Here is a 20867-nt window from a genome sequence, read left to right on the forward strand (position 1 = left end):
GCTGGGGCTCACTCTCTTTCATCCATGAGGACAACAGGGGGTTAGAACCAGTTTCTCTCCCATGGCGTCCCTCATTTTCCTCACCCACCATTCACAGCTGCCTGAGAGCACATTTGCAGGGGCATGTGCCTTGCCATATCTCTTTCTAGAAAGTCTGTTGGGTCAGGGCTGTGTCTATACAGGTGGCTCGGGATGCACCGTGCCCTGTGAACATGCAGCAGAAGAACGAGAGGTTGGTAAGTAAATGTCATGCGTGTGCTCAGTGCTGCGGCCGGCATGCTGTGGCTGGCATGCTGGGCGACCTGTGCCTTGGCGCTCTTTAGAACATGCATGGGCTTGCTTGCGTTTGTCTCCCTAGCCAGCCTGGGCCTCTGTATGGTGACAGGCAGCACCTGTGGTCATAATGTGATACCTATGACAACAGCTGGCAGAGTGGCAGCACGCGAGCACTCACTGCTTGCTCTGTGAAGATCAAAGGAACGGTGCCAGTTTCTTCAGTTGCTGATAAAAAGAAGAAAGTTTCTCTTCTGTCCTTTGCACTGAGTTAAAAACTGAAAAAAAAAGGCAGCTGGGGGCATAGCTCAGATGGTAGAGTGCTTGCCTGGCATGTCCTAAGCCTCCAGCCCTGTATAAATCAGGGGCAGTAATGCATGCCTGGAGTCAGAAGTTCAAGGTCATCCTCAGCTACATAGAGACTCTGAGACTAGTCAAAAACAAGTGAAATACTGTCTCAATTTTTTAAAAACTGTACTGAAGGTACAAGATGGCGACAATCCAACCACAAAGCCACTTAGGAAGTTCACAACCCCAGAGAGGACAAACAGGGGTTGAGGAGGCCGGATGTGATTTGCCACCCATCCTCAGTAGCCCCGCCACTCACCATGCCTTGCTCCAGGGCCTTCTTAATGTGCCTGGTGTCCGCTACTGGGAACCAGATCTCAGCGATGATGCACTGCTGGGTGATGTCAATGTTACACATGTTCAGGACATGGTAGACGGCCTTCATCTTCTGTACCTTGATGACCCAGGAGTGCCAGTTGGCAGCTGCTTCCTGTAGTAGGCGCTGGCGGTGAGAGTCTGTTTGTGTAATGACCTGGACAAAATCAAAACCAGAAAAACAATGAACATTCGTGGGATATTTAACACAGTGGCAAAAATAGGGGTTTATCTGCCATAGTGGCTGCCCCTGCCCTGGAAAGAGCATGTGATCAGGTTGCGTCCCCTACTCAAGGTTGGAACCTAGGGCAAACACCACATTATTCTTTCCCTCTAAGATTTTTCTCGTGCTATTGCTCTGGGATGAACTGTGTGTCAAATTAAGATGAGGCCATACTGAATTAAGGTGACCCTCGCTCTAGAGAGCAAGGCACACAGCAAGTACACTGGCAGAACCATGGCAATGATGGCAATGGTGTACCGATTAGCCAAAGGCATCACACTGCCAGTGGCCACCAGATACTGAGTGAGATAGGAAGGTTCCTCCCCTCAGCCTCCGTAACAAGATTCCAGCTAGGTGGCACCTTGATTTTAGACCTCTGGCCTCCAGAAAGAACTGTGTGTATGAGGAGCAATGCCTGTACTTGAACCTAGCCAAAGCAGACCAAAAACAGTCCCCATAATAATCCCTCCCATAAACACTAAGTGAATTCATGAATGGGCAGTTTGGCACAATTCATCTGATGGAATTAGATTTCATGTTTTGACAGATAAAATAGGGCTGTCTTTTTCAGGAACCTTTCATATGGCTATTGCGGCATACTATAAAAAACATAAGTGTAAGACCTATACTCCAGGCAGTGGTGGCACATGCCTTTAATCCCAGTGCTTGGGAGGCAGAGGGAGGTGGATCTCTGTGAGTTTGAGGCTAGCCTGGTCTATAGAGTTCCAGGATAGTCAGGGCTGTACAGAGAAACCCTGTCTTGAAAAACTAAAAAAAGTAATAATAATACCTATAATACACAGGCCTGCACATGTGGCCTGAAAGGTCACTTAAGGGTGTAATGTAACTCAGCCTGAGGATTACCAGGAAATAAGCCCACCTTGGCACAGATGAAACTCACAAACTTTACAGCAACAGTCACCCTAACAAGAACACAACGCACTCTCCAGGAAAGAAATGCCTACAAGCCAGAGAGATGGCTCAGTGTGTAGAGCCAAGCCTGCATTTGATTGTTTGATTCCCAGGACCTACGTGGTGGAAAGAACCCACTTTCACAAGTTGTCTTCTGACCTCCACATGCCATAAAACCTGTGCCTATATGCACAAACACACATACATGCATACACACACACATACAAATGAACACATACATACAAACACACATATGCACACACACATACACACACAAATGTTTTGTTTTTGTTTTTGTTTAAGAACCCTGCTCTAGGTAGGACTGAATCCTAGCATAGGAACTCTGAATGGGCTCCAGGAGAGGATCTCCTGGCTACTAGTCACTTGAACCCATAACTACACACGCCTGCTGCCACTACTTGTCTTACAAGATCACTGCCAGAAGGAGCTGCCAGATACTGGGTGGGGTCTCACATTCATCCTTGGCTGTGACTGAACAGAAGGGGAGAATCTGGCCAATCAGAACTCGCCCAGATCCCTGACAACTGCCCAAGCCCCACTACGCATGAGCAAGGTCAGCCTTCTTTCTTCCCCACTCTCCTCACGAGGCATTCCTGAGGCCTACCACAGAGTATTTTCATGAAGGAAATCACCTGAGGGGAACCGCTGCTGGGACAGTGGCTAAAAAGGAATAGAGAGAATTAAACAAATTAAACACAGATATTCTGGGATGGTAATAGTGTCTGCCAGCCGAAGGCTGTAAAACATGCTTGTGCCAGGTGTGCTGACATACACCTGTAAATGGTGTGTGTTCAGCACTGGGGCTGAAGCAGGAGGACTGACAGTTCAAGACAAGCCTGGATCGTGTAACAAGTAGCAGCCCCGCTAGGGCTACACGGCAAGACCTGGTCTCAAAAACGGACAAATAAAACCTAATTTCTAAACCTGCACACTGAGGATTTCAATCGCCCTGGCCTATCCAGTAGCCATGTGCAATTTCAAAAATTTAAATTCAATAAAAATAAAAGAGTGGTCTGGGCCACTGACTCAGTCAATAAAGCGCTTGCCTTGCAAACATGGCAACGTGAGTTCAATCCTAGAACCTGGGCACTGTGGTATATGCTAGTAATCCAAGGCTTGGAAGGTAGAGGCAGAGGGGCGGTGAGGCTTGCTGGCCAGTCAGCCCCCCTAACTGGCGAGCACTGGTAAAATCAGGGACCCTGTCTCAATGAAGGTGGGTGACATTCCTGAAGATAATATCTGAAATTGAAATCCTCCTCTGGCTTCTACATATGTGCACATATACATATGTGTGTGCACAAAATTTGAATAGCAATCAAAATTCCGTCCCTTGGTGTCACTAGCCATGTTTTAAGATCTCAGCAGCCACCTGTGGCCCATAAATACAGCACTGGATAGAGTGGTCTGCAGAGCAATTCTGTGGCGAGGAAAGTTACAACGGAGAGCAAGCATACAGAATATGTCACCAGATGGAGGCCCAGCAGACTTCAACGACCAGAGTGCTGTCATTTCCTAATCTCAGACTCGCTCGGTGTCACTGAGGATGATGACAGACCTTTCACATGGAAAAACCAGACTCACTGTTTCTACAGTCATTAATCGGCACAGCCTTTCAGTACAGACAAACTGGTTGCTCCTCCCAGTTGGTTGATGAGTCGGTTTCGGGCTCATCAGGCAAAGGCCGGCCATAAAGGGCTCCTTTCATCAGATCTGGGCAGCTGCTTGAAGGTAAACTAGGGCTGTGGTCCATTCTAAGCAGAGCAGCGTGTGACAGACACGCAGAACTGTCAGCCTCAGCTCACTGAACCTTGCTTTCTAGTTGTGCAATCTGCTACAGCTCCAACCAGAATTGCAAAAGAAACATTCCAGGAAGGGGCCTGGGGACAGGATTCATATGGAAAGGGCAGAGGCCCCATCAGCTCATGGCCTGGAGCCCTCACTCACAGTGATTAAGTCTTCCAGCCTCACGTTGACACTGGCCAGCATCTCTCTGCGCTCAGCTGCAGGTTCTGGGCAGGGGTAGATGGTAGCACGGAACCTGTGTTTAACACAATCCAAAGGACATACATAAGTAATGACAGAAAAGCTTCTACATCCTCTTTCCTATGAGGCCATCGCTGTCTGACATGGCTGAACAGCCTCCTGTGTGGTCATTTGAAGATGATTCTCAGCGCCTTGTGCCTATAACGCCAGCACTTAGGAGGCTGATCAGACCGAAGGAACACAAGCTCAGAGCTTCACACCTCCAGGGAAGGGTGCTTTCCTAGCATGACTGAGGTCCTGGGTTCAATCCCCAGGACAACATACACACACAAACATAGGTAAAATTAAGATTGTTCTACAGAACAGCTGGGCCATGGTGATGACTTTCTCCCTTTCTATTCACACATTTTCAGAACCAGTGAATCAAATCCAGGGCCTCTCACATATCAGGCAAGGGCCCTTCCACCACACTACAGCAGCAAGGACAGCCAGAAACAGGTGTGTCTCCACTTTGCGTTACCCTGGTGACTGGCTAGTTAGCTTCTCTGTGTTCATGTGTTCACAACCACTGAAAGTCGGTTGTGTTCTCGGCATCGTTTTAAGTGATCATCAGAAGGCTACTCTAAAATCCCAGTTAACCTCAGAGAGGGCCCAGCCATGTGCGTGCTGCTCGGCACAGCTCTCTCCCAGCTCCCAGCTCCGTGACAGACAGTGACAAGTGTCTCACCCGTCGCAGATCTTCTTGATTTTCAGCCTGAGCTGTTCTCCTTGATAAAATATGATGAATATATTCTTTTTAATTTCTTCTTTCTGGAATGTCAGAAAAAAATCATTTTCCTTTCTTCCTTCCTTTCTTTCCCAGTGTCGGGGATGGACGCCCTGTGTCCATCTCTACCACTGAGCTATACCTAGCAGAACATAAACTATAAAACCTGAAGACCCCAAAGCAACTGCTTCAGTGCTTGGTAATCGAGGAGGCCACAGCTGGGCTTCTGCTTCTGCTCTCACCCCTAAGAAAATAGCGCCAAGAGAGGCTAGGATGTTCCAAGATTCAACACAGCAGCAGCTAGCCAGGGTATCAGAAGCACCGTAAAACCTGCACGGCACAGATAATCTGTTTGATACTTAACAAAGGGAATGCTGTGACTAAGTTTTGACTCACACAGCTACTGACTGGGTGCCCTTAGGAACACCGCTTGGGTGGGCGTGGTGGCACACACCTTTAATCCCAGCACTTGGGAGGAACTTAAGTTTTAGGCCAGTCGGGGCTAAGTAGTGAGACCCGGTCTCAAACAAAGGAACAAACAGACAAAACAAAACACAAAGCCACCGCTAAAACTATGTTTCAGAATAGGGTGTAGCTCCTCGGCTGAAAGCTTCCCTAGCTTGTGCAAAGCGCTGGGTTCAGCCCTCAGCAGCGCTAAAACAAAAGTTATTTGGAAAGACCCAACTATGGACTGGAACAGTGCTGCCAGTCTGTTGTTGCTGTTTTTCATTTGAGGGGACAAGGGAAAAACTATAAAACACGCTGTTGAAGGTTACAGCAATGAACTCATATAGCACTCAGGGCCCAGAGTTAGGTGCCACTTCGGAGAGAAGCCAGTGCCAGGCCCAGGAAGTGCCATGAAATGTCGCACACCCTTCAGGTCGGCAAGCCTACCTTCTCTGGATCCTTAATGAACTATTTCATTAAGAAGTAAAAATCCACGTGCATAATCCAGGAGCAAGGATGAGGAAGAGGGTCTTGCGCTAAAGCCAGCCTGGGGATGCACTGCTTCAAAACGATCAGCACCAAAAGGCCGGGAGGGTAAGCGGAAACAAATGTCCCGAGGTACACCCCGAGGGTCACATCACTGAGTCTCCCTCCCAGCAGTGTGCATATGTTCGCCTTGGCAGCTGCTCATAGCAACAGGTTAGGGGTGTTCCGGGATTTCTGGAAACACCTGCTTTACACCATTTCCAAACATCCTCCACCCATGGAGGCTCCCGGTCTTTTTTCTGAATCTTTGACGTTATCTAGTCTCTAAATCTACTAGAATCAGGTATCCTGGCACCTGCCAGGTGACCCTCTTTCTCCAGATAGTCCCTTTATAAATATGCTCTCCCACCATAACAACTACACGCCAAAACTTAAGTGTAACGTGACACTTCAATATCACAATTTAAAAGAATCATAGAAGCAGGGCATGGTGGCCCACGCCTATGATCTCAGTACTTGGGCACTACAGGCAGAAAGATTGGAAGTTCAAGGCCTGTCTCTGCTACATGGACAATTTGAAGCCAGTCTGAGGTGCATGAGACTCTATCAAAAAACATACACACACAGAGAGAGAATAAAGGATGCATAAGATGATTATGGGTAGAAATTTTCTTATCATTTTAGGTGAGAAAGAACAGAAAAATAATTTCCATATAAAATTATAACTGCACTCAGTAGGCAGAGGCAGGCAGATCTCTGAGTTTGAGGCCTCCCTGGTTTACAGATTGAGTTCCAGACAGTCGGGGTTATACAGAGAAATACTGTCTTGAAAAGACAAAAAATAAAATAAAATTATAACTGCCTTGGTTTGAGAAAAGCAATACAAGAAGGTAATGAAAGCATACTGGTGTACTAGAGTATGTTTTGTACTTTTTATTTCTTTAACTGTTCCCAGGAGAGCATGAACACAGTCCCCCACTGCCACAAATTATGTGGTTGAGTTTCCCGCACTGGGGTTGGCACATCTCAGATGCAATGAATAAGCCCTAGCCAAGGGTGATCCTAGCATCTTCTCGCTGGGTGAACATGGGTCTTTTTTTCTTCTTTTCTATTTTGTTTTAACTATGACTTTTCCTGATCAAATGAAACTTAAGATTAATGTTTTTAGCCTTTCATCTGGAAGATTACAGACTTTTGGCTTCCTGAAGTGAAAGATCAAATGGGCTTAAATATTAATTGAGAGGGTGGAGGGAGCAATGAGCTTATGGACTTAGCAGCAACCGGTAGCCTTGCGGGAAGAGCCTTCTCATCGGAAGCCTCTGGACTGGAGGCGGCAAGCATCTATCTACCTCCCCGGGGGGCTGTAAGAAGTGCAGACCCTCGGGCTCCACCCCAGCCCAGATAGGTTCCAGGTGACTTTTCAACCCGGGGCACACCGAAGCTTGAGAAACAGACTCCAAGCAGATTTGGCCTCACGTTGTTGAGGTCTGCTCCTTTTCTTTCAGGCCTAACAGCCACATCCTCTCAGCTTGTTGCTGACATGGAGAAAGCGCTCTGTGCAAGGTCAGGCTGACCAAAAACTACATTTATGTTCCGCCTGCTCTGTGGCCTTGCTACTTTTAGAAACTCCCCAACCATAAGCACGGCTGGCCCTAACTATAAACTCCACTTGGGACCAATCAAATTAAATCTAGCTAGCAAAAAGAACTTGAATCAGAGGTAACTACCTGTCCTACTGTCGTCGACCCCCCTCCTACCTCCCATGTGAGCTAATTGTGCCTTTTGCCTTTATAAGCTGTCTCTAAAGAACGTTGGTCGTCACAGTTTGGCTCCCAAGTCCACTGTGTCCCTGACCATCGTCAGTCTTGGGGTGTTGCATTCAATAAACCATCCATATGTAAATGAGATTGGTGTTTGAGTGGTTTGTGTGGCTTCTTCTGGACCCTAACAGCATGGTACTAGTATGATAAATTTCTAGACACAAGATACCTACACCGTTGGGAAAATGAACCAATTATGATGTGTTAAGAAGAATTGGTCCTTGGATAGACCTTTCAAATGTACTAAATTTAAAAGGGATGGGGGGGCGGCGAGAAATGAGGAGAAAGGAAAAGGAAAAGGAAAGAGAAAGAGAGGAAAGAGAGGAGGTGGGGGAGGAGACAGATGCTAGCTGGCTATGAGAGGTGTTCAGTGCCGCACTCCAGGAAGCTCACAGAGCCCTCCCTTCCTGCAGGTCTGAGCCGCCCACCGTCACTGGATCCTCCAGAAGTGTGTCCATTTCACTAAACTTCAAGTACACATTTCCTCGGCAAACTCTCCACAGCAGCCTCTCAAAGGAAGCCATCCTCTCCCTGTTGATCACACCAGCTGTGAACCTAGACAGTCGGAAGAGGAGACATCAGTGAGGCCTGTGAGGAGAGATGATGGGAACTGCTCACAGAGAAACATACATCCCGCCTCCCACTTGCCCACATATTGATGGAATGTCTGTTTTCTCTGAAATTCATATATACTAGATATAACATTATATACTATATAATGCTACATATTATATAGTGTTATTTTATGTAGCATATTATATATAATAGACCATTCCTATGGTATCTATGACATTGTAGCCAATGTCAGTAAATGTTCAATGGTCTCCACAGATTTTCTTTTTTTAAAGCAACATATTAAGAAACACACATTAGGCCAAGCACAGTGGCACACACCTGTAATCCCGGCACTCTGGGAGACAAAGACAAATAGGTCTCTGTGATTTTGAAACTAGCCTAGTCTACAAAGTGAGTCCAGGACAGCTAAAGCTACACAGAGAAACCATGTCTTGAAAATTCAAAAAGATAAAAAAGAAAGAAAATAAAAAAAGAGACATACATTCGTGTCCAGGTATCCTGATACTTAAATAACCGCTAGCCTAAACTTCTAACGTTGTCATCAGACTGTACCTTTTCAGTGGTTTATTACTTTAGATGACATTAGCCTTGCATTACCTTCAGGTAATATATTTATAAAAACATTATCTTTTTTCAATTTCAAATTATGGGTTTTTTAAATAATTTATTTAATTGTATTTTGTGTGCATTGATGTGAGGTGTCAGATCCATTGAACTGGAGTTACAGGCAACTATGAGCTGTCTGTAGGTGCTGGGAATTGAACCCTGGTCCTCTGGAAAAGCAGACAGTGCTCTTAAGCACTGAGCCATCCTCCAGCCCCTCAAATTATGTTTTTTTGAAACAGGGTTTCTCTATATAACCCTGGCTGTCCTGGAGCTCACTATGTAGACCAGGCTTCTCTTGAACTCATAGAGACCCACCTGCCAATGCCTCCAGAGTGTGGGATTAAAGGTGTGTGCTACCACATTCAGCTCCATTTCAAGTTTCAATAGGCTGTCAAATATGTACTGAATAAAAAATTAGGGACCTCCAACCACAATGTTCATAGTATTTTAAACTTCACCAACCTCACATAAACACTGAATACAATCCCAGGTTGAGTTGCCAAATATTTTCATGAGTATCACATGTCATATTAGTATCATTTATTTAGGATTGATTTGCCTGCCCAATTCTGTCATTTCTAATGTCATTTGAAAACTCCAACTGTATTTTATCAAACATAAAGGAAAAATAAACATATCTACCTCCAAAGCTAGGGAAGGATCACATGTAAACAGTGAGCCCACATCTACCCCTCCTGGGACCCGTATACACATGTACTTCCTAAGCTGAAGACATGACTATAATCATGAACGAGGATCTCTCTCTCCCTCACCTCACCAGCCTCATAGATTACTCCCAGGTCTATCTCTGCGTAGCAGTCTTGTATTCCCTCACAGGGTGCTCCACACCCAGGAGCTCTTCATTACTGACTCATCGGTCGGGGAGACTGATCACACACCAGGCATCAGTCAGAGGCCCAGGCACCTACCCACACCCAGCTCTTAGGCATGAAGCGATACTCACCCCAACTTTCCAGCCATGAATGCAGGTATGGTTCTTAACTCCAAGAGACCTGAAGTGTCTTCAACAAAGAAATCTTCAGCTAAGTTGGCTTCTGTCTGAAAGACAAAACACCAACCCAGTCATGGAACACAGGTTAATTTAGAAGACCCCAGACCTCAAGGTTTGCCCTGTTTCTAAGAAGCTTTAATCTCCCAAAATGTCAACAGAAGTGAACAAGCAGTCCCACCCCCAACCTTCCCACCCCAAACCGAAGTCTGCTCAAACCCTGTCCTCCCTTGTTCTGACTCTCCATCTCTCAGGCCATGCTTCTGTTTTCTTAATTGAGATAGGGTCTCACTATATCAACCTGGCTGGCCTGGAACTTGACCTATAGACCAGACCTGCCTCTGCCTCCCAAGTGCTGGGATTGAAGGCTTGCACCACCACAACCAGCCATAACATTTTTGCATTCAATTGAACCAGGATCAGTGCTACTCCACAGGGAATAACACTCCTCTTCACTGATAGCCTGGCCATGGAACAAGAAACAAAGTGTTTCATTCTTTCTCCAGACCAGCTAGTTTTCAAAACAGGAACTTGGGACTCTGAGGAAAGGGCCCTTTATTAACTCTTCCCCAAGAAAACACCTCAAAAAAGTCCTGGGTTTTTTTTAGGAGGTATTTGAGTTCTGTCAGTTCCAAAAAGCTCTTCTTCAAAGCCTGTTGGTTCTGGTTGGCTTCCTGTAACTCTCCTTCCAATTTCTCCAGAGTGGTCTGTGCAAGGGAGAAAAAAAAAAATAAGCCAGGTAAAAAGGGCTACAACATTTCTTCTCTGCATTAACCACAATCAATAACTAGAAATCAAAGCGGCAGTCCCGGTGTCAAAAGCTGAGCTGAGCAGTCTTCAGCTACAAGTTAAGTGTTCTTGTCCAATGCAATGAAAGTCAGATGACCACTGCCCAGGGTGTCATCCAATGGGAGGATGCTAAAACTCAGAGTAGTGCTAGACAGATCATGTGTCTTCCCCCTTTTCTGTTTTTGTTTTTTGTTGTGTTTTGGGTGTTTGTTTGTTTGTTTGTTTGTTTTAAGAAAGGGTTTCTCTGGGTATCAAGACCTGGCTGTCCTGGACTTGCTTTGTAGACCTTGAACTCACAGAGATCTGCTTGCCTCTGTCTTTCAAGTGTTGGGAATAAGGCTTGTGCTACCAGAACTGGCTCGCCACAACCCCAACGTTTAAGCCCCCTGAGAGGAAGTAATTTTACACAGTGGGAATTCACTCTGCCCTAGACACACTGTAATGATGGTTAAAATGCAAAAGTGAGTGTCTTCTCCTGCAAACCACTCCCCTGACCCACACACCAGTTGTACCTGGGTCTGAAGAGCCAAACACAAACGAGAAAAGAGCTACAGAGAACAGTGAGGAAAAAAAAGGAAAAAGAAAGAACCAACCCAAAAACATAATTTCTTTTCTCAAATGAATGCAAGCGCACACACATATGTACACACACACACACACACACACACACGGATAAGGTAGGTTTGTGATGAAACCTGATGAGAAAACTCACCAGCAAATCAGGACACAAAAATCACATGGAGTTAAATCACCTTCTGCAGAATAGTCTGGAAAAACAACTTTCAAGTTTTGTTTTAGAATGTTCAAAGAGATAACTGAGGGTGCTGCTTCCACTGACAAAGAAATGGTTAAACAGCAATTTCCTAAAACCAGAAAGCAGGTAGGGGGCCGGCAAGATGGCTCAGTAGGTAAGGGGGCCGGCAAGATGGCTCAGTAGGTAAAGGTGCTTGCTGCAGAGCCTGATGAGCCCAGTTCCATCCCTGGAGCTCCTACGGTGAAAGGAGAGAACCAGCTCCCGCCACTTGTCCTGACTTCTACATGTACATCACAGCATGTGCACATTCGCATGCATGCACACTCACGCGGACACACAAATAAACGTAACAATTCTGAAAGTCAGCTAGACATAAAAAGAGAATCTAGTATATATTCCAGACACAATTTGTAAATGCAATATTGAAATTTAACAGCTGGGCATGATGTTTCACACCCTTAATCCCAGTACTCAAGAAGTAGAGGCACAGAGAGCTCTGAGAGCTCGAGGCCAGCCTGGTCTACATAGTGAGTTCCAGGACAGCCAGGGCTATATAATAGAGAGGCCCTGTCTCAAAACAAACCAACAAATGAAGCAAATAATGTAAAAACCTGGGAAGTCACTTATCTAAAGAGACCTTTTAAAATGCAGTAGACGGGGCTGGAAAGTTGTCTTAGCAGTTAAAGGCCTTACTGCTCTTGCAGCAAACCAGATTTCAATTCCAAACACCCACACAAAGGCTTACAACTGTCTACCAACCATCTGTAGCCATCCCAGGAGACCTGATGCCCTCTTCTGAGCTCCGTGGGCACTCACATACATACTCAGACACATGCAGGCAAAACACTCATACATATAAAAGAAAATAGTTTTTTGTTTGTTTTTTAGTTTTTCGAGACAGGATTTGTCTGTGTAGCCTTGGCTGTCATGGACTCACTTTGTAAACCAGGCTGGCCTTGACCTCACAGAGATCTACCTGCCTCTGCCTCCTGAGTGCTGGGATTACAGGTGTGCACTATTTTGCTCAGCAGAAAATAATTTTAATTAAATGGAGAAAGCATATTATATGTAACAAAAACACTGCAACCATAGAAATGAACCGACTTCAGAAACATGAGACAATATGGAATATAAAATCTCAGAAATAAGAAGTGGGGGCTGGTGAGGTGGCTCAGTGGTCAAGCGCAATGACTGCTTTTCTGGAGGACAGGAGTTCTAATCCTAGCACCCACACAGTGATTAACAACTGTCTGTAACCCCAATTCCATAGGGTCCAACACCCTTTTCTGAGCTCTCCCGGCTCCAAGCATGCACATGGTACTCAAACATACATGCAGACAAAACACCCGTACACATTAAAAAAAAAATTAAATTAACAAGAAAAAAAGTTACAGAAGAAAAACAATATAGTCAACCAAGTTAAAATTTAAAACACAGAATACTAAGCTGTGTGTGTGTGTGTGTGTGTGTGTATGTGTGTGTGTGTGCACGCCAGGGATCAGCCCTGGGTGTTATTCCTCAGAAGCCACCCACCTTGTGTGTTGTTTTGTTTTTTTAGACGGGGTCTCTCCAAGGCCTCCAGAATCCACCTGACTCTGCTTCCTCGATGTTGGGATTGCAAACATGTACCACCACGTCTAGCTTACTTTTTTTTATCTTTAATTAATCTGTAATTGTGGGGAATCGAACTCCGGCCCTTGTTTGTGCAACAAGCACCTTACCTATTGAGCTATCTCTGCCACCGTCAACCATGGGAGGGGGCGGGTAAAGCAAAGAGCAGAGGCAGGCGCCACACCAGGGTAAACAGATTGATACCACCTATGTTCAAAGCGCATCATTTCTGCAATCTTAGACTTAGAAGGTGAGGGTAGGAAGATCTAGAGCCCCAGGTCACCTTCTGCTATGTGGACAAGTTTGGGATCGGCCTATGAGACTCCAATCTCAAAAGCATAACAAACCACAAACAAATAAAATAGTCATTCCAAACATTTTTAATCTATCCAAGGGACAGGCTTACCAAAGAGAGATTTAAAAGTAAACAATAAGAAAGTATATCCAGGGGCTGGAGAGACGGCTCAGTGGTTAACAGCACTGGCTGCTCTTACAGAGGACCTGAATTCAGTCCCCAGGACCCACATGGTAATTCACAACCATCCATAACTCCAGTTCCAAGTGATCCAAAGCCCTCTTTGTCTTCCTCAGGCACCAAACACACACATGGTGCACACACATACATGCAGGCAAGTATTCACATGTATAAAATAAATACAATACAATAAAATAAAATAAAAAGAAGACTACCCAGGCCAACGTTACCTTCACCTTTTTCCCCCGAAACAAGTTTACAGTGTCAGACAAAACTGCATATTTTACATTTTGCATGGTGAGACTTAGAATTCCTGCCTTGGCTCAGCTGAGGATTTTACAGAACAGTCAGTAAAACCAGTCAGTGCACACTGAGTCCAGCTGGAGGAGCTTTTTTTGTTTTGCTTTGGTTTGGTTTTAAGCTGCAGAGAGCCAGTTCACACACTTTTTTTGTGCCAGGCACATAACTAGAGGACCTCCTATTCCACCCATATTGGCCTGTTCAGCCTGTCCTGTGGCACCACACAAATACCACTTCGCTGCCTTCGAGAAACTGCTGTGCACGAGAGACATCATAGTACGGTGAGCTTTGCTGAGAAAGGAAAGCAGCTCCCAGCTAACTGGAAGGAGGCTCCAGCTGCTTCTGAGACTTTCTTAGGGTAGTTCTTAGTTGGGGTTTCTACTGCTATGACGAAACACCAGGGCCAAAGGCAACCGCAGCGGAAAGGGTTTATTCCACCTTCCCATTCCACATCACCATCCACCACTGAGGAAAGTCAGGACGGGCACTCCCACACGGCGGGAAGCTGGAGGCAGGAGCTGATGCACAGGCCACGAAGGAACAGTGCTTCCTGGCTTGCTCCTCATGGCTTACTCCACCTTTTTTTCTTATAGAACCCAGGATTGTCAGGCCAGCAATGGCTCCACACATAAAGGGTTGATTAAGAAGATGCCCGACAGGCTTTCCTACAGCCCAGTCTGAGGAAGACACTTTTCTCAGCCCACGCTTCCTCCACTCAGAGGGTTCTAGCTTATGTCAAGTTGGTAGGAAACCAGCCAGTGCAGGCACAAAGTGACCCCAAAAAGGAGCTATCACCTACTTGCTCCCCTGGGAAGGACCTGGGAGTCACTCGACCATCCTCAGCTGGGGAGATGGTAGAGTGAGGCTCTTACCTCCAGGGTGATCATTTCCCGGGGGAGAGGAGTCTCCGGATTCTTCTCAGGCACCTGGATGAGAATCTCATTTTGCATCTCATCTTCCAGAAAACCTAAAGGAGAGCATAGGTGATCATGATCTACCAGAACTAAGAAGCGGGGAGTCCAGTAGAACAGGTGCCCTCGCCAACTCAGCTACCAGGGCTGTCTCAGTTCCTGCCCAGTAGCCAGGTCCACCCTCCAACCTCCTGTACCCTCTACCTTGAGGATTACTTCAGAAAGCAATGCACGTGGCAGAGAGTCATGCCAATTAAGCATGGTAGTTAAGCTCTACAAACTAGTTACCATTTTTGGTTCGCATTTAGGCAGAAGAGAGAAGGTGGCTTACGGAGGATTCTCTCCAGCGACTCGCACCTCCGGACTTCATTCACAAACTTCCTCTGGAAGGTGTTCACATTTGCATTTAGCTGCAGGGAAGGAGAACCACGGGCTTCCATTAGAGATGCTGCCAGGGCCTTTCCTTCATCCATTGTGTTACCTTCTTGGTGCGGGGGAGGGCTGTTGCTAGCAGTGTGTTTGGAATAGATGTGGCTGTGCACAAGACACGGGAGTTACAGGCTAGTTGTGCCGTCCAGTTCTGCGCTCCTCAGCGGGGTCAGGAATCTGAAGGGACCTTTAGTACTGTACAGGTCTGCCTAGTGCATCCCGGTCGTCACCAAGAATTCAACCTTTGCTGTGGGTGACTCTCAACTCAGCCTGATAAAGGTTGGGTCTAGAGATGGCTCAGTGGCTGACAGCACTCCTTCTTTCAGCTAGGTTCCCAGCAGCCAAGTCAGGCAGCTCACAACCACATGGAACTCCAGCTCCAGCAGATCCGATGCCTCTGGCCTCCTGAGCACCCACACTCAATGAATGCATACTCACAAGCAGACACACACACCTACACATGATAAAAACAAAAGCTTTTTAAAAAAATGTTCGCGAGGACTGGCCTCTTGCCAGGTGTTATGCTAACAACTAGCGATGCAAGTGACAAGATACAGGCCTCCCAGAGGGTTGCTGAGGTTTGACTTTGACCGGGTGAGGAAATAAAGGACTGGTTTTCTAAACTGGGCTCCGTAAAGACTTGGCAAGTATATAAATGGCCTATGAGAAGCAACGCTCCACACAGCCCATCCCTAGAGTGTCATTACTGGAACTCATCATCAGGAGCAACTGCAGGCTGCAGGATATGTTGGTCTGACTGGTCAGGGAAAACAGACAGTGTTCATCTTGAAAACTGGTAATCCGTGTGCTCGCTGCTCAGATCTAGTATCTGGAGAGGCTGTGCAAGAATTGAAACACAGCTGCTTCTAACATCCAGCCCTTGCACTAACATGCTTCAAAACATTCCTAGAGAAGAGATGGGAGCAGGAGCCAAGCCCAGAGCGACCTGCTGAGGGTCATCAGAAATCTCAGCCCTGGAATTCTTCCCAGCCCAGCTCCTCTTGCTGTAGAATGTGTTTTGTTGATTAGCAAGAAGTATTGTGCAAGGGCTATCTACCACCACCCCCACCTCTTATCTCCAAAGAATGCAGCACCTACGTCTTTGAATTGAACCAAGCCAAGCTCTCCCAGCTCGGCTACACAGCAATATGCGGCCTCCACCTGGAGAAACACTTGGGATAGACACATCTCCTCGCTTCGAAACACAGATGCCATGTTGGCCCAGCCTCAGTCTGGAGGGGAAAAGAGAAAGAGGAGATCGGAGGTAACAGACTCATGAAAATCTTAACGTGATTTCTTTCAGTTAGAATTCTTTGAAAAGCTGGGCTGGGCTGTAGTTCGGTGATAAAAGTACTCACATAGAAGGTACGGACTCCTAGTTCAAGCCCCAGTGCCCACTCTATCACAGAGAGACAGACAGACAGACGTGACAAATAAATAAAACATTAACAAACCCAGGTAACCCTAAACTGATGCCATGGCTGGAAAAAGTGACCCTCCCCCCACCTCCAACCTTACCTGCTAGGTCACAACTACCACACATGTGCTGGGGGAGAGGGGTGTTAAATTTCCCTCCAGCTATGTTGTGTCTATAATGTATAAGTGAAACAAGTTAGACTGTAGACTTGGGTCCCATCCCCAAGATAGTGTTGGGAATGTGTATTTATGGCAAATACGAACATCTAAAAGTTCTGGCGCCAAGCATTTCAGACAAGGGACACTTGAGCCGCGTGCTAAGACATCCAGGGCTGTGGTGGAAGCAACTCTCAAAGCTTCACCGTGAAGCGCAGAAAGCGACTAAGGCCCTGGCTCTCAAAGCTGCTTCCCCCACCAAACACAGAAGGCATTTTCCCGACGCTCAGGGACAATGCATTCCAAAGCATGGAGTGTGATGTTTGTGACTCAGTATTTCCCCACCTCCAAACGTGGATCATGGGCCTGAGAGATTGTTCAGGGGAGAAAGGTGCTTGCCATCTGGCCTGTTTGAACCAAATTCAATCCCAGGAATCTTAACAGAGAGGGAGAGAGAGCCATGCCTTTAATCTCAGCACTAGGGAGGTAGAGGCAGGTGGATCTCTGAGTTCGAGATCAGCCTGATCTACAGAGCTAGTGGTACACAGAGAACCCTTGTCTCAGAAAATAAAAACCAACAAAATACTTACACACACACACATACAGAGAAAGAAAGAACAGATTTGAAAAGGAGTTCAATGAGCCCCAAAGTTTTCACCAAGAAACACATCAAGCTAAGAGGCTGGGCATCCAGGCCATTCAGACCCAGGAGGGCCTCCACCCCTCGTGCAGGCAGAAACTACCTTTCCTGTCCCCCACCTGCCTCATTGCCTGGAAGTATGGGTGTTGGTAGCCCACCAGCTCATCTTACCCCCAGGGCCCAAGTCATGATGGACAAGATTTGTAGGTAGGCTATCTACCTAAGGTTTGTAGGTTCAGGACTCCAGGCTTAAGATCCTCAGTCTCTGGCTGGCACACAGCCCTCCATATTGTTGTTTCTATCTGACTCCTGGGGCCTGTAGCCCCAGAGCCCTTCTTGACGTCACTGAAGAGCTTTGGACTCAACTCCAGATCCTGGGGGATCAGGAACCCTCTACTTCATGGCTTGCCAGGCCTTGTCCCTTCACCTGGTTGTATCCATGAGGAACCACCCCCCTTCCCCAATTCTCTTCCTCCTGGACTCCACGTCCAGGCTTCCCAGGCTGAACCTTACAGGCCTGGAGAATCTAGGGGACTGTACCTGTGCCAAACATGACCCCCTCACCAGCAATTCCAGCCTTTCCTATCTGTGTACCCCGTTCCCAACCCCTTCCCTAGAATTCTTCTCCCGGACTTTTGGGCTCCAGGCACAGACACACCACACATTCGTGAAAACAAAATAGCCACGGGGCCCAGGGCACTGTTTTTCTTCGGTATCTCTGTTGGAGAGGAGGGCGAGAGAGCACCGTCCTGGGTCAGGAAGAAGGGCCAAATGCTTCACAATGATTAACTGAAGCCTACGTGAGCACAAAATGGGGAGGCCGGCCTGTCTACTCCAGGCTGGTTTCCCACAGGAGCCCCCCTAGAGGGTCCTCACTCCTCTCCACCTTTTCCTTCAAGTCAGCCTGAAAAACCCGTCCTCCAGCATGGATTTCACTTCCTAACAGTCAGCAGACCCATAACCTGCCTGACCCTGGGCCTGCCGCCCCAACAGGATAAAGTCCAAAGCTTGTGAGCAGGCTGAGGAAAAGATGTGGCCTCTGTCTTCTCTGCCTCATCTGTCTTCTCTGCCTCATCCGTCTTCGCTCCCCTCTCCAGACATCTGTGTCTTTCTCATGCTGCCCAGCTGAGTCTGGAACCTCAGTCTTTCCTCTTCAGTGTCCCACACAACCCTGTCATCCCTCCATTCTTGCAGTGAGCCTTCCTGGCTAGCCTGCCTCCTGTCTGCTGCCAGACTGTCGGTCAATGGCTTGTTTAACACATACCCTCTGTCTCCACTAGCCAGCAAAACCCGGAGGCCGACCTCCCAGTGATCATCATTCTAGCGGAGAGCAAGCTCAATATTAATCAAGGTAATTGTCAAAACTTATTTCCTGACTCATTTCTTTCCTTATTCACTTCTCCACACACACCACCCACTGCCCCAGAAGTCCACCAACTGGACCTACACTTTGCCTTTGGGTACCAAAATGAATAAAACAGTTTTTTGGGTTTTGTTTTGTTTTGTTTTTTACTGTTCTGTCTAATAAAAGAGGTAAATTGGTCACAGAACCATAAGGCATTAGTTTCATGCAGACCAAAAAGCACAATGCAAAGACCTTTCTCACCTGAGTTTCCCTGGTGTTGGTTCTGGATGGGAAACAAACTGCCCAATTCCTGGGAGTTCCCAGCCGCGGCAGCAACAGGTGGCCACAGTCAGTTGTGGCTTTCAAGTGGGCCAGGGCCGGGTGGCAGGGAGACGCGCTGCCTTTCTCCCCCTACACACTGTCCCAACTCCCTCTCCAGAGGCCACTCTGTTGTATCAACACATCCCGCAGTGGGTGAGCTCAAACCTGCCACACCGGCCAGCCCTGCTCCACCCCAGCCCCACCTGGGCCCCGCCCTCGCGTCGACCTTGAAGTCCCCACTGCCCGGGGAGAACGCAGTTCTCTAAGGGGGTAACTTGCCCCTCAGGGAGCTGAGATTGGGGATAAGGTTCCCAGGGGCCTAAGGACAGAACAGACAGCAGTCTAGTTGAGCTCCTCCACAAATCAAAACACTCCTTCAGTCTCAAGAGGGAGGCTGGGCGTGGCTTACTGGTAGAGCACTTGCCTAACACGTAGGAGGCCCTGGGTTTGATCCCAGCACTGCACAAAACAGTAAGAATGAAATGACATTAAGAAGCAGTTTTGGAAGCAAGCAAAGTATCTGATTCACTACCTCCTAAGTGCTTTTCCGGACAGTTTTCGAAGGTGAAGAGACAGAAGGATCCTTAGAAAACCCCAGCATCTGATATGCCCAGCTTCCCGAGTGCTATTTATCTTGCAGAGTTACGGAGGAACAGAGCAAGCAGTCGGAGATTTCCCTGGGTTAGAGGGTTCCTCGGCATCAGCCCTGTGCCAGCCTTGACATGAATAACCTTCCCAGAACAGCTTTTCCACGCGGCTGCGTACCAATCTCCTTTGTAAAAATGTACCTGCCAGGTCCTCAAACGAGGGGCTTTTAGCTTGGGAGCTTTTTTATTTTTTCCATTTTGTGGTGTGTGTGTGGCAGGGGGTGCATTTTGTTTGAGACAGGGTCTCATGTAGCCCAGGCTGGTCTTGAACTCACTGTGTGGGAGAACTTCTGATCCTCCTGCCCCAACCTGTGCTGGGATCACAGGCAGGTGACAGCACCCCTGGTTTATGCAGAGCTGGGGTTAAACCCAGGGCTTCATGAACACTAGGCAGGCACTCTCCTAACTGAGCTACATCCCAGCTCTTGTTTTTCACTGTTTCTTTTGGAAAACATTTAAATTTCTGTCAGAGTAGAAAGACAAGTTAGTACAAGGACCTTCCAGATATGTCATTCAGCTTTAACAACCTGAATTACGTGTCCTCTACACTCCGCTCTCCTCCAATTATTAATACTTTGAAGTTAATGCCATAGATCATAGCATTTCTTAAAAAAATAAAATAAAATAAAAAACAAAACAAACTATCAATATGCTATTTATCCTAAAAGGTAAGGATTCTTTTATAGACAGAAACACACACACACACAAAGCCATGATCTGTGCTAGTTTTAACTGTCAACTGGACATAACCTAGAAATACCTGGGAAGCAAGTTAATGGCAAATTATTTAGACCAGCTTAGGCTGTGAGCATGTCTGGAGGGAGTCTTATGGATGTAGGGAGACCTAGCCCATTATGGGAGCGTCATCCCCTAGGCAGAGAATCTTAAACTATGTAAGACATAAAAACGCGAGATGAGAGCAAGTAAGGATGCATTTATCCTCTTTTTGCTCTTGGCTGTGGATGTGATGTGACTAGCTGCTCGGGTTCTTGCCCTGACTTCCCCAAAATGATAAACAGAAATTTGGAAGTGCAAGCACTTCCTCTATGTTGCTTTTGTGAGTGTTTTTGGTTTTGTTTTGTCTTCACAGCAACAGAAATGAAACCAATAAAGTATCTGAAACTTGGATATTTAGTAAGCCAATGAATCCCATGATTACCATGCACAGCCCAGTTATCTCCATGACAAATGGAACAGTGTGTGAACAGCTTGGGAAATCTGAGAAGATGCTGTTATTTATTTATTTATTTAGGTTTTTTGTTTTGTTTTGTTTTGAGACAGGGTTTCT

At 46.8% G+C, this 20867-nt stretch overlaps 1 protein-coding gene across 2 annotated transcripts in view; it reads right to left on the reverse strand.

Annotated features, from left to right (window-relative positions):
* Window positions 1-20867, reverse strand: part of Atp6v0a4 (ATPase H+ transporting V0 subunit a4) — an 86429-nt gene that overhangs the window by 33455 nt on the left and 32107 nt on the right. The window contains exons 1-10 of one of the 2 annotated variants that reach the window (XM_060380206.1): window positions 18873-19059; window positions 16153-16286; window positions 14957-15035; window positions 14587-14681; window positions 10367-10492; window positions 9741-9835; window positions 8023-8149; window positions 4803-4885; window positions 4037-4130; window positions 881-1093 (exon numbers count right to left, since the gene is read on the reverse strand). In XM_060380206.1, the coding sequence (XP_060236189.1) occupies window positions 881-1093; window positions 4037-4130; window positions 4803-4885; window positions 8023-8149; window positions 9741-9835; window positions 10367-10492; window positions 14587-14681; window positions 14957-15035; window positions 16153-16269 (1029 nt within the window). In that variant the 5' untranslated portion in view covers window positions 16270-16286; window positions 18873-19059. Of the gene's footprint in view, window positions 1-880; window positions 1094-4036; window positions 4131-4802; window positions 4886-8022; window positions 8150-9740; window positions 9836-10366; window positions 10493-14586; window positions 14682-14956; window positions 15036-16152; window positions 16287-18872; window positions 19060-20867 lie in introns of those variants that run through there. The other variant, XM_060380205.1, reaches the window with a different exon arrangement.

Source organism: Meriones unguiculatus, chromosome 3 (assembly GCF_030254825.1).
Source record: "Meriones unguiculatus strain TT.TT164.6M chromosome 3, Bangor_MerUng_6.1, whole genome shotgun sequence".
Classification (NCBI taxonomy): Eukaryota; Metazoa; Chordata; class Mammalia; order Rodentia; family Muridae; genus Meriones; species Meriones unguiculatus.